At 46.0% G+C, this 26,149-nt stretch overlaps 1 protein-coding gene across 10 annotated transcripts in view; it reads left to right on the top strand.

Moving 5' to 3' along the window:
• Positions 1-16,800, top strand: part of POMGNT2 (protein O-linked mannose N-acetylglucosaminyltransferase 2 (beta 1,4-)) — a 35,312-nt gene extending 18,512 nt beyond the window's left edge. For 7 of the 10 annotated variants that reach the window (XM_054191902.1, XM_054191898.1, XM_054191899.1 and 4 more), the window contains 2 exons: positions 7,831-8,018; positions 14,505-16,800. In XM_054191902.1, the coding sequence (XP_054047877.1) occupies positions 14,581-16,317 (1,737 nt within the window). In that variant the 5' untranslated portion in view covers positions 7,831-8,018; positions 14,505-14,580 and the 3' untranslated portion in view covers positions 16,318-16,800. Of the gene's footprint in view, positions 1-7,830; positions 8,019-10,923; positions 11,078-14,504 lie in introns of those variants that run through there. The other 3 variants (XM_054191903.1, XM_054191904.1, XR_008464913.1) reach the window with 2 other exon arrangements.
• Positions 16,801-26,149: the final 9,349 nt, after the last annotated feature.

Genomic DNA, 26,149 nt, shown 5'->3' with positions numbered 1-26,149 from the left:
TAATACTGTGCTTCAGTTCTATCAGTTGTTAATATTACACTACTATCATATGAATAGGGTTGGGTTATATGCTGGCTGCATCCCTTTAAGCTGTGAGGCTATGGTGTCCAGGTGTGGCTGCAGGGGCTGTTGGAGGTAAAACAATCTGTTTGCAATTTTGGGACTCAAAATGGCAGTAAACCTTTTTATTTCCCCTAATTTGATTTAAATTCTTCTTTACCTTGGCTCTGAACTACATTCCTGTCATGCTGCTGTGCTAGGCACCTCCAGGCATTTGTCAGAGACTGGCTAATTGAAGCACACGCTCCGGCTTGGATCGAAACTGCTGTTTTGATCAAGATTGTAGACGCTGCTGCTGCCTCCTTGTGGAGTTCTTTCCATGAAGTACTAGGGCTTTGGTTTGTAGGTTGTTGTTCTCCAGGGCTTTTAGGAAAGCACAAAATGGAAGCTTAGGGTAAAGGCAGCTGCGGGGAACAGTCCTGCAGTAATCCTGCTTGTGAACTGAGATGTTCTCATCAGTTCTGGAACAACTGCAGCCCACTTGCAAACAGGTGCATAATCTAGTGAAGGCGGTGAAATGCTTGGACATCTTAAGCCCTGTCCTTTGGATACTTCTGCACACTTGTTGCTTACCCCTACAGATCCATCAAAGTGCCGGACAGTTCTGTTGTTTAGCCTAAAATGCAAGTTTTATATTGCAGTTATTTTTCTTCTTTTACGTACCTTGGCGCCCCTAGGATTGTTCACATTCAAGGATGTTTTTCCTTTCAACAACTGTATTTTGCTGTTGTATTAGCATCCTAATTTCCTAAGATGTCTATGAGACTTGCTGGTTATGACTACTCTGTTTGTCTCAACAGACAGGAAAAAGGGACTCTTCCGCCACCCTTCTCAGAACAAGTTCATGCTGACAGGGCCTCCAACTTCAGCCAACTTGTAGCTGCAGAGGGTCTCCGAGGCATGCAGGAGGCCCTGTGGCCCTCTGCATGGCAAATGTGGGTGGGGATAGAAGTTGGGAAGAAGGTGTGCTGGGAGCAGAGCATGTCAGGCTTATGGCTGCTCTGCCAGCAGCTCTTTCAGAGCAACAGTGACAGAGCTGATAACGTAATCCTCTATGTCCTTTAAACTATCACCTGTGGTCTTGGAGGCTCTCACTCCTGTCTTCAGCCCTGGAACCCATGGAGATGAATACAACCTTCAGGTACACAGGAGGGTTTGATTGTTGGTGGGTTTTTCATGGGAAGTTGCTACCATATTTGAGGCTGCTGGTGTGGCGTGTCCTACCCAGATCCCTTTGACAGTTTCAATCTTTTCATCTGTAAAATGGGACGTGTGTTTCTTCAGGTGATGTTGTGGTGATAAAGGCCTAATATTACAGTGTTGTCTGAGCGAGGGCAGATGATCTTACTGCCACCTAAACGAAAAGAGTTAACAAGTAGTGGGCTATGGGAGGCACCATGGTGAGGCCATGAGCAATACCTAGGGCTCTCGCAGGTAGTGATCTACCCTTGGTTTTTCATGTCAGTCTAGGTGAACATCATTTACTTACCGAGCTGCTCTTATGAGCATGAATTATCTCTGCTTCCTTTACAGACGCATTGGCACTAATTACATTTGCAGATACGCAGTTGGCATAGCTATAGGAGAGGGAATTGGTTTATCTGTGTCACCCTGCTGACCTGGCATTACTGATGACAAAATGTGAACCTGAAAGAGCCCAAGTGACACCCAGCTTGGGTCAGAACAGCTACTGAAGCCGTGTCCTACCTTGGAAGCTAGCAGGTGACTCTCCCATGCCATTCATCTGAACACACATTGCATATAGCTGCAGGAACAGGCCAGTATGTTCCTGCGGTGCTGCTAGGATGGTTCCTAATGGGGATGGAGGGATTGTTAGAGTGAATAGTTTAGCTAGTGTGCTTTTCCATAGCAGGTATATATTTTATATGTATAAAATATGCACATATCTGTAGAGGAGAATAAATAGCTATGAATTTGTCAGGTTGATGTAGAGACACGTAACCTAAGCGTGTGTGTGAAATGTGTTTGATCGTACTTACACCTTTGTAAACCTACTATTTATGTAAAACTTGAATCCTACATCTCTTAAGCCTGGGAGTATGTCATGCAGCAGTTGAGCAAAGTGGGGTTTAGCCATTGAGATACTCTTCAAAAATACCTTTTTCCCTGACAAAGCATATTCTGGCTTAGGAATTTTCAATATTTGGATGAAGTCCTGTCCTTTTGACATCAGTTTTAATGTTAGGTTCTGCAGAATCAAAATGCCATCCTCTGTGGGTGGTATTGCAATCTTGGTGTCCAGAAACCCAACACTTCCTTTGTCTCCTTGTGTGTTTATCAATACAAGGACTCTTCTTTTGTCAGTTCAGGCATGAAATTTTTTTGTGCTCTAAAATTGAGATGCACCTTTGGTTGAAAAGCACTGCAGGAAGAACAATTTCTTATAGAGCGTGCTTCTGGGACTATAAATAATAAATGCTGTTACTCGGAGTGACGCAGGCACCCCTGCAACATGTACGTGTGAGGCAAAGATTCAGTAAATAATGATTTACCTGCTCTTTGTCAGTCCTAAACCAAGAGGGATCTATTCAGGCTTCTTTGCTGGCTTGCTGAGTATTGTTTGTGCTGTACTGTTTTTTAGGAGTTCCAAAAATGTTAACCATTTTTCTTTTGTGGCATTGTTTTTGGAGGCTGCAACTTTATGAGGGGTATTAAATATTTATCAAACTCTTAAGGTCTGAGCCAAGAAAACCTATTCAAACCTCACAGACTTGCAGTGTGCTACTGGTGCTGACTATTTGAGAAGAGCTTGGGGCTGCCACACATAGTGCCTTATGGTGCAGCGGTGGTAATAGACAGTTATTATTTCAGAGCTGTTGGATTTATTTAATTATGTTTTTTTTTCTCCCCTTTAATGATGTATTTTTTTAAGTTTGTGGTGTGGCAGATTGACAATAGTACACTCTTCAAGACTAGGATTAAACTATCCAACTCCATGTGATGTGATAAATTGTACCTTTGAAATCTATGCATATACGCCATTCCAGGTGTAGTGAAGAAGCTTATTCATAAATAGAAGACCAGACTGTAAATGTTGTACTTTCTTCTCCATTAAAATCAAAGCTTGACTAAGATAAGGATCCCAGCACAGTACCTTTGGGTTATCAGAGGTCCCACCATTTAAGTCCCTAAGTGGAGGTGAAGATCTGTGGAGTTGGTGGAAAGGCTCCCGTTAGCATCAGTGGAAGCTAGGTCATGCAGTGGAGCTTTCTGGAGTGCGGAAAACACAAAGTCAAGATGTGTTTTCTCAACCGAAGTCAACTACAAATCTAACTCTACTCCTCAACTTTCAAAATTCCGAGGAAAAACATCTAGCTTGTTCCACCTGAGACAGCACCTTTGCATTCAGAGGGACCAGAGGGCAATGATATGAGCTAAAAAGAGAAAGGTGACTGTGGATATCCTTAGTCACAACAGGATAGGCTGGGGACACTGGGTGGGCCTGCCAAAAAGGGGATTTCTTCTATTTCCTCTTTTTTTATTATTTATTTATTTCCCCCAAGCAGCTGTGATTGACCAGTGTCTCTTTGGGATCCTCTCAGGACAGGAGCGGCATAGGCTTATGCTGTTGTTCAAAACTTACCTTTTGTTTGTGGAATAGGTGCCACAGACCTGGAGGGAGAGTACTGAAGTGGATGGCACCTTGTCCTGTCAATCCTAGTGGTTTTTAGTGTTTCCAGGTGGGAAAGAAGGCAAAGGTGTAAAAGTGGCACTCCAGAGCAGGAGATGAGAAAATGTCTCTCTTACTTCTGTGATGCCCTAATTTAATAGATACAACAGTTGTGTTTATTCATCATGCTGGCAGGCTCATTTTGAAGGTATAGCTTTGTCAAGAACCTGTTGTTGATTTTGCAGAACGTTATTTGGGTTTATTCTTTGTTTCTTTCAGATTATTTTTCTTCTGTATTTGGCTTTTAACTCGTACTCAGAAATGCAAGGTTATAAATACCATGGTATTGCTGCATTTCTAAGCATGTGTGATGCTGAATGAGACCTGCATTTCTCAGCTCTGATGGTGGCTATATTCAGGCTAGCGGTCTTGGGTCCTGCATGGGACAAGTCGTAATTTTCTTGGGGCTGCTTTATGCCTCCCAGTTCTGCTAGATCTCTGCCTCAGGACTACCCTGTTTTCATTTTCTGTCAGAGAAAGCACTGCCTCTGCTACAGCAGGCAGGAGAAGCTGGATGAGGGACATGCTTATTTTGAGGCAGCGGATCAGTGTCCTGGGAGGGAGGAGGAGATACCCAAGTACAACCCTAGATTGCAGGTTGTCCCCATGCAGTGGCCTTCCCCAGGGGGAAGTCCTGGCTTCAGTAAATTCAGGGTACTTGGTGGTGAATGAGCGACCTGCCACCTGTAATAACTTGAAACACTGGTGGATCCTCACCCCTAAAGTTGCAGGGTATTGCAGTACTTGATATTGGGCTCTATTGCTACTGTGATTGAAAGTGTATAACCCCTAACTGCCCTGCAAATGCTTCAGCCTGCCACTTACCTCAGATTAATTTGGCAGGGCTGCTTTGCCTTCTTGCATGAAAACAGAAGGTTTCTCGGGGCTGGGGTCCTACGGACAGAGGTGGTCCCAGACATGTCCCAAACATGTCTATGTCCCATGGACAGAGGTGGTCGCAGACTTTGTCAAAAGTAACTAGCCCAGGTAGCATGACTCTATAGTGCAGTGAAACACCACAGATGCCGTAAATCCATTTATCCCCTCCCTCAGATCACTTCCAGCATGATTTGGGGAGGGTAAGAAGCTGGAGACACCAGCTTGTCTGTGATGCATGTTTAGAGTGAGAGTTTAGGTAACATGCTAACCCATGTAGCTGCCAGACTCTCCTAGTTAAGAATTTTGAGTACCCTGTATCTTACCTAATTGCATTTTTTTAAATACAGAACCATTTAAACTTCTTCATTTTGATAGTGAGGATAATTCCTGACATGAATGTAAGCCTAGGGATGCTCTCCTGGTTTTCTTTATGTAAAATGGTTGCTCTTCGTCTGAGAGTATCTATATAGATGTGTACACGTGGGTGTTAAAGAACTTTTCTCCTTTTCATCATTCTTAATTCACCTGTTAGATCTCACTTAAAGGGAAAAAGCCTCCCAGATAATCAACAAAAAGTATCCTGCAAATATATGGACAACACATTTGCAGAAAGCCTCGTATGTTTCCTTGTGATCTTTCTGCAAGTGTGTCCCTATAGGGCTGGGATCTCACTCCTAATAACTGTGTTCAGTGGTGTGACTTCTGCCACAAGCCTTTTGGGGAGTGCCATGGGCAGAACTGGGCTGCTTTTCTGATCCTGCATGTAGATCCAGTTGTGGCATTAGGACTTGAAGTGTTCCTAGTTGGTACTGCCTGGTTTGCCATCTTCAAGAAGCTGCTCAGTCCCCAAAGGTTCAAGCTCTCCTGAGAAGATTGGTGTAAGACACTTTTGCCTCCATGACCTTCAGCTTGGATGCAGTAAGAGACTCTTATAAGCACTGTCTCATTTTTGTGCCTTTGTATTTAGGAATTACTGTTTCCACCATAAAAAGAGAATTTGATTTCAAAAATACGGTTGCCTGGATCTCTGAAGGAGGGCACTCACAGCCTTGTTCAATACTAAGCCATTTGCTGACCATCGCAGCTGGGAAACCACTTCCCTGATGCCAAGAGAATTGCTAGAAAGCACGCGGAATGGCTTTCACATCCTCTAGCAAGGGGCATTTTTTTTTCTTTCTCTCCTATTGTTTTGTTCTTTTGTGTGAAGTGTTTGGAGTAGTAGTGGCGTTAATAATATCTAGAAGCAGGATTTCTAAAATGCATCCCCCCCCCCCCCCAACCAGTTTTCTGTCTGTCTCCCAAGACATGCTCAGCTTTGTGAAATGGCATGATAGTGTTTGTTTCAGTGTGGCCACCCTTTGGGGATTTGCAGGAATACTGCAGCAAATCATCCTGCATGCAAGGCTGACCTCTGGGAGGCTAACAAATTGAGGTGAGCCAGCTGGAGCGATAGGACACTGCCGACAGACAGAGCATGCTCAGACCTGAGGGAGAAAGGTAGTTCGGTCTGCAGATGGTGCACGGGTTACTGTGCTCAGAGCTGTTAGATAGGATTTTTTCTTTTCTTTATGGTGGTGGGGAAAGAAGAGGACTGGAGAGTGTTTTCCCCTGCAAAACGTAGCTTTAAGGTGTCTTCTTTTTTTCTTTCTCCTGTGAAAGAGAGGCACCGGATAGCTTTTCCGTTTATTTAGCGACACCAGGTATGCATGCATGTGCTGAAACACTAATCTACCAGTGATAGTAGTTCCAAGATTAAAAAGGTTGCAGATGCTCTGAATTACTGTTTCTTTTCTGGGTGTTATTGTAACTGTGCTCTGCTTGCTGTGCTGATCACATATAGCTCTGAATTCGGTTTTTGTTGGCATTCCTGGCTGCAGTGTACTTCAGGGGTGGGAGGGTAGCATGTTTTTTGATGCTGTCTCCTTGCTCCCCCCCCGCCCCAGCTTCACACTGAATCTCTCCTCTGTGGCTGTGCATGTGTGGGAAGGAGGTCAGTAGTTCATTTGTAATCCCAGGTTTTTGTAGTCCGTCTTTGTTTGGCTGGTGGTTTGCTTTATCATTTTTAAACAAAAGTCTCATGGGGAAAACATCTTTGATCTGGACTAAATTCTGTGGGTTTTCAGAAATGTATTTCTTACTGGACAGGTGCTGCTTTGGAATGACTTTTTTTTTTTTCCTTTTTTTACCCTCCCCTAAAAACATGCTAATGTAGAGTTTGTGGTAACCAAGGAGGGATTTTCGCTGTTCTTATTGGCTGCACTGTGCTCCGAACAATTTTGGCTCCTGCTTAGAATTTGCAGCACACAGGAGCGGTCTCGGGCACCATGCTGATGGGAAGTAAGGAGAGCTCAGGCTGTAAATGCTGCTAAGCACCAGTCCCAGTATGCAAATAACACGGGTACTCTTCCTGTCAGAGAATAAAGAAAGAAAGGATAGATAACATACAGAGAATAACAAATGGCAGCTAAAGCCCAAAGGCATAGTTGGAGTGGCTGAAGCTCATCTTGTTCAGTACTTTGGGATTTTGCATCGTATTCTTTTAAATTCACTTTTGCAGCATTAGTAAATTTTCCCTTCAGCCCCCCTCACTGTCTTTGCTTTAGGTAGACCACTGAAGTAAGATAAAGCTGCTGCTCTCTGGCACGTTTTTGTTTCTGACAAAGATATCTCGCTTACAGACTAAAAGCAAGAGACCAGGCAAAAGGGAGTGTTTTTTTACTCATATGACAGTGCTGTTAATGCCAATATAACCTGATAGGTTTCGATGGGATACTCGGGTGAACAAAGATCAGCTGGAATGAGCTCTGTCTGTTAAGCTTCCCCCTCTGTCTAGCCACGGTTGTTTGGAGTACTGTGAGTTTTCATCTTCAGGCTTGGGACTGTCAGAAGGTGAAGGCTTGAGGGCTGAGACACGTACTTTTTTTTTTTTTTTTTTTTCCTTTTCTAGCTCAGTTTTCTTTCATCTCCCACCTCAAGATTGTTTATCAGAAATGCATCTTTCTTAGGTGAATTTTCTGGAGATCAGGGTTAGTTTGTGGCAAGAATTTCATACAACATGTCATTCTGGATGGAGAAGAGATTTGGAAATGTGGACCTTAAAAGCCTAAGAATTTAGTTTCATACTTACAGCTCGGTTTCATGGTTTGCTTATATGCATTGACTGCTTAGTATTGGTATTTTTTTTTACCTCTTTTTTGTAGATCAAGACAGCAGTATCAACAAATATTAAATCAATGGCTGCTAGTCAACCTGAAAGTCAGGCTTGATCTCTTCCTATCCCAGCTCTCTCAGCCTCTGAAATTAAATGGAAGAAAACTTAGATTTTCCATCCCTAAGCACAACTGGAAGGTGTCCGGTAGCTACCAATATTCTCCTGTTCATATTGAAGGTATGTTTGCGGTAGGGACCATTGCACAGAGCCTCAGTCTCCTTGGTTGCGCGCTTCTATAGAAAGACTTACTGTTTTGCTTTCTGTTCCTGTCTTATGCTAAACCACAAAAAACTGAAGATATTTTGAGTACAACTGTCTATAGATACCTAAACAATCTAAAAAAAAAACCAGTTGTTTTTTCTAAAAAAAAAAAAAATTATGTTTTGATTTTATTTTTTCTGAATAAAGTTCTATATTTAAAATTCCACTTGAAGCTGCAGAGTTAAGGTATTCTTATTTTTCATATCCCCTTTTTATATCAGGCTTCATTAATGATATTTGTATTTTAAACTGCTGGGTTTGCTCCCTTTGAGAATCTGCTCTTTTCCTGTTTAAAAAGTCAGCACTTCTACACTTGGCTGGTTTTTACAGAGAAAATGTTCCAGTATATCAATCATTCAGTGTACCATCCTTTCTTTAATGTGATATGTACTGTGAAAGATATATGTATCTCATTAAACAAATACAGTGAATAACTGGGGATTGACTTGCTTGTAGTTCTGGGGGAATCTGTGACAGAGATGAGAATAAAAGCCAATTCTTGGCTGCTGAATCCTAACTCCCCCTCCTTCCAATTGGGAAAGTTGCCTTCTAGCAACTTCTGCTTTGAGCATGAATGAAGTAGATATTTAAAACAGCATGTATTACATATACTGCATCTTTAGCTAAGCCTCTTGCATCAGGCATGGGAGAAAGAACAGAAGACATTTTGCAGGGGGAGTGTGAAATGCCATGTTTGCACGCTTTACTTTTCCTGTGCCGGTCCTGGAAAGCCAGCCTAGCAAGAGATGGATATGAGGGTAGGGAGTGCTAATGGGGAAAATGTCCTTGAGGAAGGAATATCAGCTCCCAGCCCTCCCACTGTGTTGCTGTAACACGAAGGGTCAGGGTCCCCTGCCCAAGCAGCTCTGCCCCAGCTCTTTCCCTGTCCTGTTGCAAGAGCAGCCCCAGTCTACTTCCAATTGTGCCGCATTTCTGGGAACTGCGGAGATGGTTCTGCTTGGACACTGCTGCCATGACTGGTAGGCTCTGTGAGGAGCTGGTCAGTTGGGCCAAACCCAGTAAAGGCAATTCGCTCTGTACACAGAGTGGTGATGCTTTCTGGAAACGTGTCCCCTTCATGCTTTTTTCCATTTTGTGAGGGGTTTTTTAGCCTGCTGTAGCTCTGGAAAACTGAGCATTGGCTTGGAAAGTGCTTGGGCAGTTGGTAACAAAAGCTTGTCAAAGTCTAAGGAGACAAAACTGGCATTTCTCATTTTGTTAATACCTGCAGGAGTAGGTGGTCCCCTTTAGATGTGCTGTTCACCCTGGTGACCGTTATTCTCCCTAATCAAACTCACGTTTTGTTCCTCTGAGATTCTTAGTAGTGCATGTTTGTGTCTTTTTGTTTGTTTGGGTTTTTGTTGTGTGGACTTTGTAGCTTTTCTCCCAATTTCTTACCTAGATTGTAATTTTTTTAAGTGGATAAGGGATTTAAAACATTGTCCATCAAATTAATAGCTTTAAAGTAGTGATTCATCCTACCCTAGCTTCACAATTGAAAAAAGAATAGCAGAATTCATCTCTTAAAGGACTGTCTGGATTCATTTATGCCAACTGCCTGTTAGTAGAAATTCTCTCATCCCACCCACTCTGATCTCCTCGACATGTTAACAAGCGATGAAGAACAGCTTCTCCACCTATGCTTCCTGTTACTTTCCCACTTCCTGAGGATGTTTAAAATATCGGATGATCAGCAGCTAACAGGGGGAAGGTGCTACTGTGTCCAAACTTCCATGAGAGTACTATGGCCCTGCAAAGATTCTCAAGGTCTCTACCAGAATTGCTTGCTGAACACACCAGATGGCATGCTTCTGAAGTCTTTACCTGCTCGCTAGTAATCAGTGCTAGTTAGAGCAGCAGTATCTGGGCTGAGAGGATGAATCTGTGACCCTTTTGCTAAGTTAGTGAGGGTGGAGGAAGAGAATGGGGTAAGGTCTCTTTTGGAAAAAGAGGAAAAATAAGCTGACCAAAAATAGAGCCCCTCCCACAGGCTCTTAGCCTCTGGAGCAGCATCTGTTGTGGCTGAGCTGCAAACCTCAGGGCATGAACTTCTTTCCCTTGCAAAGTCTTGAGCTTCCCCTATGCAAGTGTGTTGTTTGAGCTCCCCATCTTTGACCGTGCGGCGCCCTAAGTCAGCTACCCCACTGCCTTTTCAGCATGCATTCCAGGGAAATCTGCCACTTCTGTCTCCCTCTCTCACTCCTGCTCCTCCCCTGCAGCCTGCTCCTGTTGGGATTCCTCAAGGGCACAACCCGTCCCCTCCCATGGGGCATCGTTGTCCTCTGCCAACTTGGCAACGAGAAGCCTGTGCTGCTTTTACGTGCACATCTCTTCTGGCTAGGCTCTTGTGTATCAGCTGTCGCGTCTTCTCTTGCTGAAGGATGGTGCTTTAGCATTTCAAAGCATAGAGTAAAAAAATGTCAGTCCATGCGATTTCCTTGGTAACTGGGGCATGTTTCTCACATGAAGCAAAGTCATGGTTATCCCAATGTCACTGGGAAGTGGAGAGGGTGGATGAGTGTGGTAGGAATTGGGCGGGGGGTGGTTAGTCTTTGGGCAATTAGGGCTGTGAACAGCCTAGATGCTGACCTATATGTAGAAAGAAACAGCACAGAGGACTGCTCTAAAAGAAAGTAGCAGTGTATCTGGCCTCCCACTTCTGCAAGTGCTTTTTAGTTCTTAAGATGTTCTCTGATGACACCGTGGGAGGGGAGTGGCAGCTCTAAGACCCATTTTGTAAGGGAGATTTAGTAACGAAAATTTACTTTATTGCAAAGCATCTCTCTTCAGGTGGAAGACTAAATGCTTTCACCTATTTCAGAGTTACCTGCTGCCTTCTGGAATAGCTTCCCATGCCAGGACTACTGCTGCTGACAGCACTTAACGACTGACCTCAGCTTGGGGGACTGAGGAACCAGGAGCCCTGGAGAGTGATTGCTTGCCTTTAGCCCCTTAGTGCAACCTCTCCTGGGTCTGTAAAACCAAACAACAGGACGGTTTGTTACTATTTATGTTCTGTCACTCCTTGAAGGACCAAAGATTTTAGTTCTTTGAGGTCTGTGTTCACTGAAAATGTCAAATTAAAAAAAAAGGTGAATGATAAAATGTGGGAAAACAGGCAAGGAATCAAGACTGTTCCCTGTGTACCTGTGAAATTCTCCTTTCAGTTCTGCCTGCAACACCCTTTCCTGTCCACATCCCCTGCTTTCTATCAAAAGCAGCTTTCAGCCAAGCAGCATGAACCAGGATTTATGAACTGGCATGAAGGAATGAAGATGGATTCCTTTAGCATTGCTAGCTTTTAACATTCATTCCTGACACCTGGTTGGCTAAAGCACATGCACTCACTTCAGCTAAGTGCAGGGAAATGAAAGAACTGGAGTGGGGGAAGAGATGGAGGAGGGCCTTGCAGGTGATTTTTATTAAAAAGCTGAGTTGTTCATTTGTAGCCATTTAGTGGCTATTGCTGTAGCAGAGTCTGAAATAAAAACTGCTAACCTCCCAACACTGGCCACATCTATCAGGCTGCATCTCTGAAGTGCCTCTTATGCCCTTCCCTTGGGGCTAGAGTGGAGAAAACAAATCAGTCAGGGGTGAAACATTAGAACAGGCTGTTTCCAAGGAGGCCTGTTCAGCTCAAGGGGTTTGTAATGGTCGGCAGATCTCTCCACCACTGAAATGCCCATGAAATGCAGATTGTATCAGTGGTGTTTTTATGGACTGCTGGCTTCTGATGCCTTTGAAACACCCACACATACACACTCTCCCCACCATACTGGAATAATGAAGGGGCCATGTGGTTTTCCCCCTCTGCCGAGTTCTTGCAACTTGTGTTGACTCCATTGAACTTGTAGGTGCTTTGTTCTTCTGACCTGCAGTAGTTAGCTTCCACAAGGCCTTCCACTGGCCTTTATTTGAAGTGTGTGCTTGTGGCAGAGGACTTGATTTTTAAAGGTCTCCTTCACATACTGGCCAGTGGGCTTTGCATGTGGCTGCTTGGGCTTGGTCTTCTCCTTGGTGCTGCTGCTGAAGTCATTTAAAGCAGTGCTCACAAGATGAGAGGTCTGTAGTGGAGAGGTTATGTGAAGAGTTGGATGATATCGTTAGACATCTTTCAAAGATAGTGAAGAAGTAAAATGAAGCTTTGAAAATCTTAGATCTGTCCCCATCAAAAATTTCTTTTCCTGAAAACTGGTTTGGTTACATTAGCAAAGCCTAACCACGTGATGTACCACTGTCCCCAGAAGGTTTCTATTCAAGGTTGTCCGTGGAACAGCCACCGTTGCAAAGCCATCAGGAGCAGCAGTCCCTCCCTGTTATAGAGGAGGAAAGACTGAGAGGTGATGTGACAGCCATTGTTCATCTGTGCAGGATATCTGTGCCACATGCGACAAGACCAGGTTTAAATTGCTGTGGTGTAAACAAAGGCTGAGTGTTAGGAAAGAGCTTATTGTAGTCCTTCATGCCTTAATTGCTAGAGACTGGCTGAAGAGATGAATAAAATAAGCATTTTGGGGGAGTGGTTTAGGGAGAGCTGATCCTGCCCTGGTAATTAGATGACCGCTCTGGGGCCCTTCCCATTCCCTTTTCCATGGTTGACATCAAAACAACACCTTTTTAATTTGCTGCTTTCTTTTAGAGAGTTGCTAAATGAGGCAGTTTTTCAAACCACTTGCCAAAGGAGCTGAACTTCATTTCTGTTCCATTTGAGTAGCTAGAGCTGCTCTGAAATTGAAATGAATTTGTTGCTCAGATCCCCAGAGACCATCTCTTGAATCTGTGCGGCTTACAGCTAGCACTCATTTCTTTAGCATTATACAGTCTCCCACGTACCTTCAGTTTTTTTCTAAGACAGGGATCCCGCAGGCTGTTGGGATCCTTTCTGGCTTCATTGAATTCCATGAATGATTCTCCGTTCATTTCCAAGCTACAAGAACTAGATTGCAGGATCAAACTTTTAGGCTGCAATCTCTCTTTTTGAAAGAACTCCCTTGACAGTAGAGGTGGTGTTTGCATTGGTCCTAAATATGCCTCGCTGTCTTCCTCCACTCCGGCATATAAGAACAAGCATCTCCGGGTTAAAATGCCTAAGGAACTATTGCTTGGGATGTCAGAACACGTGCTTGAGATGTTGCTTTTTTCCCTCCCTCCAAACTTGCATCAAAGGGAGTTTAAATTGCTACTTTTAAAAACTGCAGTTAGAAACAGTCTAATCAGGTATATACCAATCAGAAATTTCCCTTCCTATAGTTCCCCATGAGTCATGGCTGCAATTATTTACAGCCTGACTAGCAGTGAACCTTGATGCATAATGAAAATTGGAGCCCATAAATACTGTAGTTGAATCAATATCTCAATTGAAGTTCACAGTTGAAAATATAATCAATACTTTGATATAAGCCAGTAGTGTTTCTACATAGAAAGAAAACATTGGCAGGATCTTTCCCATAACGGAAAAAGAAACAGGGAATCCTCGGAGCAGCACAGAAGAGATTCTCAGGTTGGAACAGGGAAACACCAACACTGGAAACACTTCAAATGTATTACCTTCCCATTTGTGTAAGGGTTGGCCGTGCTGGTACAAGTCAGACTCTCGCTAAATGAAGGTTTGATTGTTTTAATGAAAATTCAGTTCCTTGCATAAGGAGCGGAGCTCTCCTCTCTCCCATGCCAATATTTCTTTTGGAAAATGATGGCAGCTCCTAGCCTTTGATCCCGGATTGCAGCCAAAGAAACAACTGAGTGACTTGGGAGTCTCCCACAGGGCAGTCTGTAGACCTGAAAGTCCTTCCACCACCCCCTAATAAAATTAAATTGAATGTCACGTTCACCAGTTCACATTTAATATTGGAATGTAGTGTAGCAAAATCTATATTTGGCAATACTCCTTGTACCATTGTTATCTGCACAGTAAAGGCGAGAGGCAAAGTTGGGTCCTCACAGCCATGCGAAAAGCCTATGGCAGATCAAGAGAAGGAGCTGGGTCTCTCAAGCCCTCTGTGAGCGGCCCAGTGATTGTAGCGCTGTCTTCCTTCTCGCTATTGGACTGGTCTGCAAAAAGCAGAGTGAGCCAAAGTCCCAGGGAACCTGCCATTTTTTTCTGACAAAGCTTCATGGAACTCATCCTCAAACTCTTTTACTTTGCTTCTCCAAAAGGGTAGAAATGAAAATGAGAGAGGAAGCCTTCCTGTAGAGCAGCTCCCAGTTTTGTTTGCTTTATTTGGTTTTTTTACAGTTTTGGGTAGTGCTTTGGCACTCTTTTTCTTCTTTTCCCTCATGCTCTGGGAGGGGGAAAAATTGCTGAAAAAAGCCTAAACTCTCTTGATTAGTCTATAAAATATGATTTATGGTGGAGCTGTAAACCTGATGTTTAAATGGTTCCTCTTGGTTTATTTTCCACAGGTCTTTGCCCTCACCATGATGTGTTCCCTCTCCATTGCGTTCCCCACCTGTCATCTTGCTAGGATCTAACTACAGAATGAACATAGCAGCCGTGTTTAATGCCCTGCTCGTGTCTGTCCTCGCTGCTGTGCTGTGGAAATACATCAAACTGCGAGAGCATGTCTTCATGGTTGAAGAGGAGTTGGTCCTCACCCGTCAGTCTCAGGAACTCTCTCAGGTTCAGATTGACTACCATGCAGCTCTCCAGGCACTGGTGGAGGACGGTACCAGGATGGTGTGCACCGGCAGGATGCACACTGATCGTGTCTGCCGCTTTGAGTCCCTCTGCTACTCTACTGAGGCTGAGGAGTTTGTCTACTTTCACAGCAACTCCTCGGTCATGCTGCCCAACCTGGGCTCCCGGAGGTTCCAGCCGGCTCTGCTTGACCTCTCCTCAGTGGAAGATCACAACACCCAGTACTTCAACTTTGTGGAGCTGCCAGCTGCTGCACTGAAATTTATGCCAAAGCCGGTCTTCGTGCCTGATGTGGCGCTGATCGCTAACAGGTTCAACCCAGACAACCTGATGCACGTCTTTCATGACGACCTCCTCCCTATTTATTATACCATGCAGCAGTTCTCTGATTTAGATCTGGAGGCACGGCTCTTCTTCATGGAAGGGTGGAGTGAAGGTGTTCACTTTGACCTCTACAAGTTACTGAGTAACAAGCAGCCACTCCTCAGGGAGCAACTTAAAACCCTGGGCAGGCTCCTCTGCTTTACCAAATCGTATGTGGGACTGTCCAAAATCACCACCTGGTACCAGTACGGATTTGTCCAACCACAAGGGCCAAAGGCTAACATCTTGGTTTCTGGTAATGAGATCAGGCAGTTCACCAAATTCATGATGCAGAAGCTGAACGTCAGCTTGGAGGAAAGCTCCAGTGAGGAGTACATCGTAGTGTTCAGTCGAACAATCAACAGACTTATCCTAAATGAGGCAGAACTAATCCTGGCTCTCGCTCAGGAGTTTCAGATGAAAACCATTACTGTCTCTCTGGAGGAGCATTCATTTTCTGACATCGTCCGGTTGATCAGCAATGCGTCCATGCTGGTCAGCATGCATGGGGCCCAATTAGTCATGTCTCTCTTCCTGCCAAGAGGTGCCACAGTGGTGGAGCTCTTTCCTTATGCTATCAACCCTGAACACTATACTCCTTACAAAACCCTGGCAACCCTTCCTGGCATGGACCTGCAGTACATTGCCTGGCAGAACACCGACCAGGAAGACACCGTCACCTACCCAGACAGACCTTGGGATCAGGGCGGGATTGCTCATCTGGACAAAGCTGAGCAAGAGCGCATCATTAAGAGCACAGAGGTGCCGCGGCACCTCTGCTGCCGCAACCCCGAGTGGCTGTTCCGTGCCTACCAGGACACGAAGGTGAACATCCCTTCTCTCATCCATGTCATCAGGCAGACTGTGAAGTCTAAGCCTGGATCCAGGAGGCAGAAGTGGTCCGGTAGCCTCTACCCTGGCAAAGTGAGGGATGCCAAGTGTCAAGCCTCTGTCCAGGGGACCAGCGAAGCTAAACTTGCCGTGTCCTGGCAGATCCCCTGGAACCTGAAGTATCTCAAGGTCAGAGAAGTGAAATATGAAGTGTGGATACAAGAGCAAGGGGAAAACACTTACATGCCTTATATATTGTCCCATCAGAATCACACCTTCTCAGAAAACATTAAGCCCTTCACAATATATCTGGTGTGGATACGCTGCATCTTCAACAAAAATCTCCTGGGACCTTTTGCAGATGTTCTCTTGTGTAGTACATAACCTGTTGCGCTACCTGTACAGCTCTGCCCCGCTCTCCACTCCATCTGTGGTTTAAAACTTCTTGTCTTGTAGTTTGTAGAGGGCTGAAGAGGACTAGACTGTACCAGTGCCTAAGTGTCTATTTTATTGCACTCCACGTGTGTTCTTTAAATGGTATTTATTTCCAGTGAGTATTTAAAAAAAAAAAAAAAAAAAGAAACTTCTGTGGTCTTCAGAGTAACTTCCAGAGGCTAAATTACATGCTGAATACATGTAATTGAAAACAGAATGGAAGTGAATTATGTGTACCTTGGTCGTGATTTAAATTTGTTTCTATTGTGTGGTGAGTATTTAAGCACAGCGTTAAACCGCAGTTAATTCCATGGCTAGGTGGGCGATTCTCATCAGCTTTTTTCACTGTAAGTTATTTTTTTCAATAATTCTGACTGTAACTTTGAGTTCAAGATTTGGTACAAGAGCCTTCATTAAACTGCTGTAAACCTCCTCAGTATTTTTTTGCTTTTTATTATCTGTCAAAATTCTTATTGTGATAGATTTATCTATTGCCGTGATAAAATGTGTATATGGGTAGCTTTTTATTTTTCATATTTTGGCTGAAGAGAATGAGACTACCGTGTCAGCTTCGTGTTAAAATCAGATTTTACTGCACCCGATAGTGAAAGGCTGGAATAGCAGATGGGAGACAGGTGGGATGGAGTAGAGAAAATAATTTACTGTGGTTTAAGATGTTTTCATTTTGTGAGTTACGTATAGGTCTGTGGGAAAGGAAGGGGATGGTTTGGAAGAGATCGTGGGGGAGAGATTGCGTTTACGGCAATCTGCTCAAGAAAATCCTTTTTTGTGGTGTTTGATCCGAATAATCTGTCGATAATAGCTGCTAACAGGTACGTGCTTCGCTAAGTAATAGGCAGGTGGTCGCAAAGGGAAGCTTTCTGGGCACAGGTTTTCCTGAATGTTGGTGGGAGGAGCAGAGTCAGGCAGGGGACGGGTAGGTGGGTGCCATGGCCTGGGGCTGGGCAGATCATGTGGCAGGGGTCAGGCTGATGACACTCGCACCTCTGTTGCTGCAGTGAAGGGACTAGTTTATTCTAGACTTAGGCTCATTTTCCCTGAGATCAGAATCTGGCTTCATCGCAGGGGTAACAAGCTGACTATTTAATCCTCATCCTGCACAGGTCTCCTTTAGGTGGAGACCCTAAATGACGCTGTTTCTGAAAAACAGCTCTGTGTGAAAAGTACAGCTCTTGGGGAAGGGAGGAAAAAAGAGTCAGGAGTGTGAGATGTTTCCCTGGTAGATGTTAGCATCCTCCATAGTTTATAACTAGCTTTAAAGCAACAGGAAAAGTGCTTTCTCCTCCTCTCCCTCCCTGGTCCCCACCGTCCTCCCGAGGTCTGGATGGATGTTTGAACTGTAGGATAAATGGCGTGCTTTATGAGTGATGGGCTGATAGATGAGCATCTCAAGGCAGGATTATAATGAGTCCTAGAGAGAGGGGGAGAAAAACATTGCTGTACAAATCTGACAAGAAACAGGAGGGATGAAAAATGAGTGAACCACCACAGTACAACATTGGACCTTTGGGCAAGTGCTAATTCTTTATTTTCATTTTCATTATATCTATCTTTGTTTTCAAACATGTTTATGATGTAAAGGGGGGGAAAAAGAACAGAACAACAATATCAAAGTCTGTGTTGGCTGTTGTTGCCCCGCCAACTAATAATTTTTGCCTTGATATTTTAAAGGGATACTGCCTGTGTTCTCCTGACCACCGTTCGTCCTGGGCGGGATATTGATCTCTGTGTTGCTTTCCTGCTGGCCTTTCTTAGTGCCTTTTGCAGCAATCCTTTGCCCGTAATTTGTAGACCATCCCATTTCACTTAAAATTAGTTTTGTATGATTGTAGATTTTCTAACATTTGCAGATTGGTTACAGCACCTTAACTATTTTCTTCTCATATCCTAATGATTCTGATCAACAAAATTGGCTACAGGGCAATGAGGTGTCATATTCATGGGTTTCCATGCTCTTAATGTATGAGATGTTCTCTTGCATTCATGAGACTCCCTTTTTTCCAGAAGATAATCAAATGCGCTTTCCAAAAATGTGCATTCAGGTTCTGTCTTCCTCATCAGTGCTAGAAGTACTTTACGAGGTGGAAACAACATTAAAGGATTTTTCCTCTTCAAATTCCGAGAGAGCTGAACGCTGGAATTGTGATGGTGATGTGGCCATTTGCCTACAACGCCTGCCCGGTATGAGAACGTCTGTTCTCACTGCTACACCCAAATTCCTCCTCTCCGGAGCACACAGCACTGAGACTATGTGGCCCAGCCTGTGGCTGTGCCAAATTGGGCACAGTAACGTTATGCTGAGTTACTACCTCAAGAACTGTGCTGGAGCGCTAACATATTCCCAGAGTTAATTTTCTTTCCTTTTAATAACTTTGCCATCAGAGTTCTGCAGGCCCATTCCAATTTTTCCCCCCCCCCCATCCTCCCCTGTCCCACTGGGGGGATGTTTCCCTTGCTTCACACGAATGTCCTCTCGTGCAGCCTCCAGCCTTCACGTTTCAAGGAAGCCCGGCAGGACTTTTCTCTGTCGATGTCAACTGATCAGGAGGAAAGTTTGCCTGGCATTGCTTAAAATTTAATCCTCTAACGAATGCAGGCTCACTGTACGCTGGGGCTGGGGCTGCGTCTCTCACTGGAGCTGGGTTACTGTCTTTCCAAACCAGCTCGTTCCTCTGGCTCCACTGACCTGGAAGAAGAGAAATAGCTGGGATTAAACTCCAAACCCTCTGGGGGCAGTGGAGGATGCTAACAGGGAGCTGGTCTCCAACTCGCTGCTGCCGGGCTTGGCCGTGCTCACGGAGATGGATCATCTAGGAGGATTTCCTCTGGATGCAGTTTCATATCTCATTTTAATTAGCCAAAGAGCAAGGAGCAGCCAGCTGTGGTGGGAGGGCTCCTTAACCGGTGCGTGCGAGGATGAAGGACCGAATGGAGCATTTAGCAGCTTGTCACGCGTGAGGTGTTGGAGCAGGAGGTGTGGGTTGTATGATAATACAGTTCCCTAGGGGATGGGACTTCTCAAGTGTGATAGTGACTTTAGTAGAGCCAGAGCAATTCACGCTACTGTTATTTTCCATTGCTTACAGCACAAACTCACCCTTAAAAACCATATCCAAGAACATTCCTGAAGAGGCTCAACTCCGATATGGCTTGGGTGTGTTTCTCAAGAAGGACATGCTGCCACCAGGGCTGTGGAGAGTTGAGACTTACAGATGGCACTTGTCTTAAATAGACCATCCCTTGCTCAACATGGTGGAAGACCAGTTGGCCTGGAAGAGCAGGGAGCAGGGTAGAGTAGCACAAATTGAGGGCTCAAAATGGACTGAGCCAGGCTGTTTCTAGAGAAACCAGGACTGACGAGTGGTGGAGGGACTTGTTCCACGCAGCCTGGCAGGTGGCATTCCGCATCATCACCTGTGGGAGCTCACATCGGAAAGCTTCTAGAGCACTTGTTTGCCAGCTTCTCAGGAACCTAGCACACTGGGAAATAATAATGAAATCCTATTTTTTTTCTTTCGTTTTATATGTATCTTATAATAGTCCGTTTGAGATAGCCCACGTCCTGCCAAGAGATTATCAAGCATCCACTGCGTGGCTTTGAAACCCTTATTCCAGGCAGGAATTGTCCTCTGCATGATGGAGAGTGGCTTAGAGGTGGGTGTCCTGAGCTTGCTCCCTCAGCTGGGTGCAGCATGAAGACATCACTGAGCTACTGGCCAGGCAAGAAGCGGTGAGGGTGCTGGTCCCCTGTGAGCCATGTTCTCGTGTGGCTGCAATTCAGCTCCTCCTGATCTCCCTCTGCGCAGCCAGTGGGGCGCCTTGGTGGGACACTGGAGCAGGGGACAGAGGTGGTGGCCACCAGCTGATCCTCCTCTCACCAGCCGGAGATGCTCCAGTGCTTACACGGTGTGCTTAGCTCTGGACAAGCACGCAGAATCCTAAACCTCATCCAGAAAAAACCATGCCTTCCATAAATTATTACTGGCTAGCTTTTTTTGCTTTGCAAAATTATTGCACTTTTTTTTTACTGGCCCTATGGACTTCTCCAGCTTTTGACTTCTTCCTTCTGACAGGCGGCCTGTGGGTGGTAGGGGCAGGCTGTGACACTCTAGCTGCAGTCCAGCCTGGTCACCTGGCGCGGGTTTTACACCCCCAGAAAGTGACTGGAAATATCTAATCAAAATACTTGGGTTTGCAGAGTTCAAACTGAGATTTGTTTCTGTCTCCTCTCTCTCCCCTCCCCTGATTCTTTTGGGCATATCCTTTTCTTGAAGAAGTAATAATTCTTAATGGCAATAATTTGTGACTTTCAAGAGCTACTGTGGAGGGAAGGAAAATAAAAAGGAAAAACAAGCCCTTTAAAAGAAAGCTTAGGAAATACAGACCATTTCTTAGAAGATTTCTGTGAGAAATAATGCAGATTGCCTTTTTGGGCTTCATCGCCTCAGTCTTTAACAACTATGTTACTCAAGGTAAACCTATGACAGGAATATTTTTCAAAGCTGTCTACGAATTTTTTTTATATATATTTTTTTTTTTCTTCCATTTCAGGCCACCTTTTTGCCCCTGTCTCTAAGGCTCTGCGCACCGACCGCTCCAGGATGGGTGCATGGCCCTTCCCGAGACACCGGCGCCTCACGGGACCCAAATTAAATTAAGACACTTAGGAAAGGATTTATTTTAGGACCCCGCACGCTGTTGGCGTAGATGGCTTGGCAGCAGAGACGCATTCACTGCAGGGGGGCTGGCAAGGGCCACGACCTGAGCCTTTAACCTCTTTAGGACAGAAGCTGGTCCATCTGCACAGCAAGGAGGTGGTGGTTCTCCAGGGTCTCTGGATGAAAGGGAGTCTGTAAGCACAACATCATTGAATTTACATTAAACAAAAGGGTGACTTCAGCATCTCTATTGCTGGATCTCATCTGCTGAGCTATATAAATAGCAGGCTTATTTCTACAATATTTTTGCTTCTGGTGTCTGTGCGGTGTAAGGCAGGGGTAGGTTTGGTGGATAGAAGAGCACTTAATTTTTTCCCTGCTGGACTCGGGGTAGGCGCACTCTTGGAATGGCTTTCAATGTGATGACTGACAGTCCATCTGTGCCGTGGGTGGTATGAGAAGCATCACCATCTGCATGTGTGTGAGGCACATCACCGTCCTTATGTAAGAGGTGTCACCTCCCCCGGCATGTCCCCCCACCCAGGGGGGGCTTCAGCCAAACCCTCTGCTGGCGCGGGGCTGGCTGCCACACAGCAAGCCGGTGCGAATTTACATCGACTGAGGGCCTGGCCCGCCTTGTCACCCTCTCAAAATTGTCCCTTCTGAACACGCTGATTACTAAATTAATTGTTGGCACGTTCAAACAGATAAGCCGAATAGCCTCCTGCTTGCTTGAAATAACTTGGCAGCAATCATCTCCTTTAAATGCTGCTTAGTCCCGCCATTTGAAAATGTGTTGCCTTTAAAATTTAATTGAGTTTCCCTTTGTTCGGTGTTTATTCAAACAGCTCGCTCGAATTGCCTGATTTACCTTCTGGGTTAGCCGTGTCCCCGTATGCATAATGTAGCATCTACAGACCTACCTACCCAGCTCAGCCTCGCACTCCTCTCTCCTAGAAACTCCCGGTTCTTTTGTTCTTCCTTACTTTGATGTTCTTCTGGTTATAGCGGTCGCCCCCTCCATCTCGGCCAGCATTGGGGTAAGGTGGACAGAGGTGGGACAGCCTGTAGTCACACCATCGCCGGCAGCAATGTCTTTTTCTCACTGGGTGTGGATTTACCACGGTGTTTTCCTGTGGACATCTCTATCAGTGTGACATTTCTGTGATGAGTCAGTTCCTCCTGCATCTTCGATCCGCCTGGCAAAAACCTGCCAGGTCCCTGTTCCCATCCACAGATGGGTACTGAGACGGCAGCTGCTGCATGGACCCTGATAGATCTCTTGTTTTGGGGGGATATCACCAATATTGAAAAAACAGAGCTGAATACTGGCCTTTCGCTACCATTCAGCCCCAGGGGGGCAAGTCTGCTTGTATTCAGGGACTGTTTATGGCAGGAGTGTCCCCATGGGATCCTTGGATGGTGGCAGTCCCTTGCCAGCAGATGCAAGTCACAGGCTTGGGTGAGCGCAAAGCTGTGCCCAGTGGCTCCTTCAGCCCAGCCGCAGGGGACCTGCCTGGGGGCAGAGAGGAGTGAAGGCTGGTGGCTGCCCACCCCGCAGAACCCTACGTCTCCATCTCACTGAGTTGCAACCAGGTTTAGGCTGGCTGGAGTCATCTCTCCCTGTGTTTTGCTTTTCTTGACATAGCTACCACTTTACGGGCATGGCGTGGAGCTGTGGCAGGTTGGCTTGGGCAGCTTCTTCACCTCCTTCAACCCCACCTTTTGGTGGGCGATGCCCATTTCTCCTCGTTGGACAAAGCTTTAATGCTTGATTTATTTACCCAGCTACGCGTCTAGAGTTAGGAAGCAGAGGCTCAGGCCACTGTTCAAGCTGACTAGCAGGGCAGGGGGACTGGTGGCCACCTGGCCAATGCTTTCATGAAAAGTGCCTGGGGTTTTATGGGATTCTCACTGCAAGAAGCATGGAGGAGAGGGAGGTAGCATGTGGGGCACTGCCATCTGGAATGAGTTACTGGCGAGTCTCCTGTTTTTCAGGGTGAGAGGCCGATGGAGGACTGTGGGTCCAAGCCAGTAGGTTTTAGCTTTGGATCCCAAAATTTGCTGTTTGTACAAGCCCTCTTCCCATCCTGCTCCTCCATTTCAAGGCTTTATACCACCTTCTCCCTTACTTTGTTCTTTTTACTCCCCCTTCTGTAGACTCCATCTTCTGTTTTGCCATTGGAAGATGGAAAATTTGAGATGGACTTTGGGCAGGAGGAAGCAGGGGCCAAAGTTCCATGGGAAAACACCGAGATGCCTTCAGCCATGGCCAGGGAGCCCCTGACAGCATCTCTTATGCAGCCTGATGGAAGAAGTGCAGGCCTCCATATTTCATAAACGTCTTTTTATTTCATCTGTTTTCTTCTGACAGAGGAAGGTGCTTTCCTCCACGCATGAATACCTTTCCGTTTCAGAGCCAGAGAGTCGTGAAAAATCTCTTTCCTTCCTTCGTCTTCCTCCAAGTTCCTCCCCCAGGATTATGATGGTGCTTCAGAGGAGCAATTTGAAGCGTAGTTTGCTTGAGGGGAAGAACGGGATTCAGTTTGGGAACGTTGCCTGGGAGAGAGGGTTTGCAGGTGCTTTGGATGCTTGTTCTTTTCCCACCTCCTGTCGCTAAATTTTGGCCAGGGGGTGACTCTGCAAGACATCCTCTGGTTTGTGGTGCTGCCTGGATGATGCTGTCTCCTTGGAGAAGGGGGACAAGGAGACGTCACTGCTGCAGCAACAAGGGGCCAGACACTGCAGCTGCTTCTGAGAGGAACGCTTTGTTTCTTTGGCAATTTTTCTTCCCACCGTGAAAAAGCTCTATTAAGGAGACAAACACTTTTTAATTGAAAAATCTAAATTCCAGTGCTCGGTTCCCATTCAAAACTAGTTTCAAAACAATTTTCAACGATTCCTTAGGGGTTAGAGGGTGGTTTCTGACTAAATAGTGGTTTATGTAGACCGTTTTCCTTTTCCCAGGCTAGAGGAAGGACTAAGAACCCGCTGGGGCTGACGTGAGAGTCCCTGCCAGCATTGCAGACTTTTTGGTGGAAATCTCAGGGCAGCCTTTCCCCCCCCAGAAAAAAAGTGCTGCAAAGCTTGGGTGCGCGCATGTGGGCAGAAAGAAAACTACCGAAGAGCAGTTGGCTTCATTCTCTATAGTGTGTGTTCCCCTTCCAGGTGCTGGCACCTTCCAGAGCAAAGACCTAATTTAAGCGTGTTCCTGTCCAAAAAGACAGGATTTCTCAGGGCCCGGGCTAGGCAGGTCTCTAGCCAGTGGGTTATGGTTACTAGAGCAGTGGTGTAGATGGGGGTAGCAAGTGTATAATACCAGGATATTGATGGACGCAGCTGCCTGCGGGGTTTTTCCCAGAGCAAGCGCCACTGCTCTTACCCTGCTCCTGCTGAGCTTATCCTTGTCTCATAAAAAGCGAGAGCAGAGCGTTATCGGTGGCTGGTTTGATGCATCCTCACCAGTAGCTCAGCTATTTCTAATTCCTTAAACTGGTTAAGCGCCGCACGTGAACAAGCCACCCAAGGATTTTGGCTCTCGGCTCTCTTGCATAGCAGTAACATTTCAGGGTGGGGGGAAAAAAAAACAAACACCAAACCACAACCAAAATTACTCAGACAAAGCAGTAGTGCCCCTCGGTTTCTCCTGCTCCAGGCCAGGTAGGCCATTTACCTGGAAGTGCTCTCTGCTTGGTAGAAATAAAAAGAACCCCTTAAAGCCAATCCCACATAATCTTTAGGAAAACATTACTACCATCAGGCGATCAACAGTTTCAGAAGCAAGCGAACATGCCTAAACCCCAGCCAGGTGCAGTCAGTGCATCCAACTGCAGCTCCAGGGAGTTTTTCCCTTTCGCCCCCGCCCCCCCCCGTTCTGCTTTGATAGCTTTTTTCATACCCTTTGCCTTCGTCTGCACAACCCATGCGGGTTGCAGAGAAGTAAACAAAAACCAGGCCCTTGGATGCAATTGCTTACCAGGAAAAAGACCAAAGCAGAGCGCCATGAAATATGTGTATGGTGGGGCGGGCACAGCCAGGTTTGCCAGGGCTGGGAAAGGTGTGTGTGTGGGGGGGTTGCTCCTGCCACCTGGGCTGCCCTGGGAGCGCATTTATCCTTACACAGATTTACAGCAGAGAAGGGATTCTGTAACTGGCTATAAAAGGGACCGGACCCATTTATTGCTTAACTCTGAAGCTCCCTGACTCACGGGAGTCCATTGCCACAGAATCAAAACACTCAAAATGCGGGGTTTTTTTTTAGCCTGACCTTTTACAGCTTTGCAAAGAAGCTCTCTGAAAATGCAAACTAGCCATAAATGCGAACTAACCGTAAATCGGCAGCTTGAAGCAGAGGCAACAAGAAGCGTAAAACCAGTGCCATCTATTTTAATAGCTTCTGTCCGTTTCCTTTTAAAGAGTTTGAATAACCACACCGGGGCCTCTAGCGGAGGCGCCCACCTGCTGTGCAGCCCAGCACTCCAGCTACCGGGAGCTCCAGGTATTTTTGGACCTCAATGTACGGCGCTTCCCTTCACGTCCTGCCTGCTGAAAGCCCTGGTCTTGCAGCCCGCCAAGCGCCGAGGCGCCGGGCTGCTTCGCTGAGCTGCATTTGGTCGCTGGAGACCAGGCATCGCGGAGAGCGAGGTGCCCGTCATTCACTCGGAGGTGCGGCTCAGGGTAATTAATTTCCCAATTTAGCTAAGAAGGCAGCTTAAGCCCTGCCAGTCTGGGAGGCCAAGTGTGACGGCGGGGCTTCAAAAGAAAAAGCCGCTGCTGGTGGGCTTGCTGTTTTCCCGTTATCTCAGCTGCCTCCGTGGTGATGCTCCAGGGCCGTGACGGGCACGTGGTGGGGGTTTTCATCTGGCATTCCCCCTCCAGCCCCCCAGGCCGCCTCGTCCCTGAGCCCTGAGCTGTTTTCTCCTTGGTTAACTCGGCGTGACAGTTCCAGCTGGTCCCAAGCCATCGTAATTAACGCCGTGTCTTTCCCATTTCTCTCTGGCTTTCAGACTTGTGCCCAGGCTCCTGCCAGCTCTCGTCAGCCGCCGCCCCCCCAGTGCCAGCGGAGCAGCAGCAAGCAGGGGGAAGGACCCTTGGAGTACTGT

The sequence above is a fragment of the Rissa tridactyla genome, chromosome 2 (assembly GCF_028500815.1).
Source record: "Rissa tridactyla isolate bRisTri1 chromosome 2, bRisTri1.patW.cur.20221130, whole genome shotgun sequence".
NCBI classification, from domain to species: domain Eukaryota; kingdom Metazoa; phylum Chordata; class Aves; order Charadriiformes; family Laridae; genus Rissa; species Rissa tridactyla.
The sequence above is the reverse complement of the archived record's forward strand: the minus strand, read 5'-3'. Positions and strand labels throughout refer to the sequence as shown.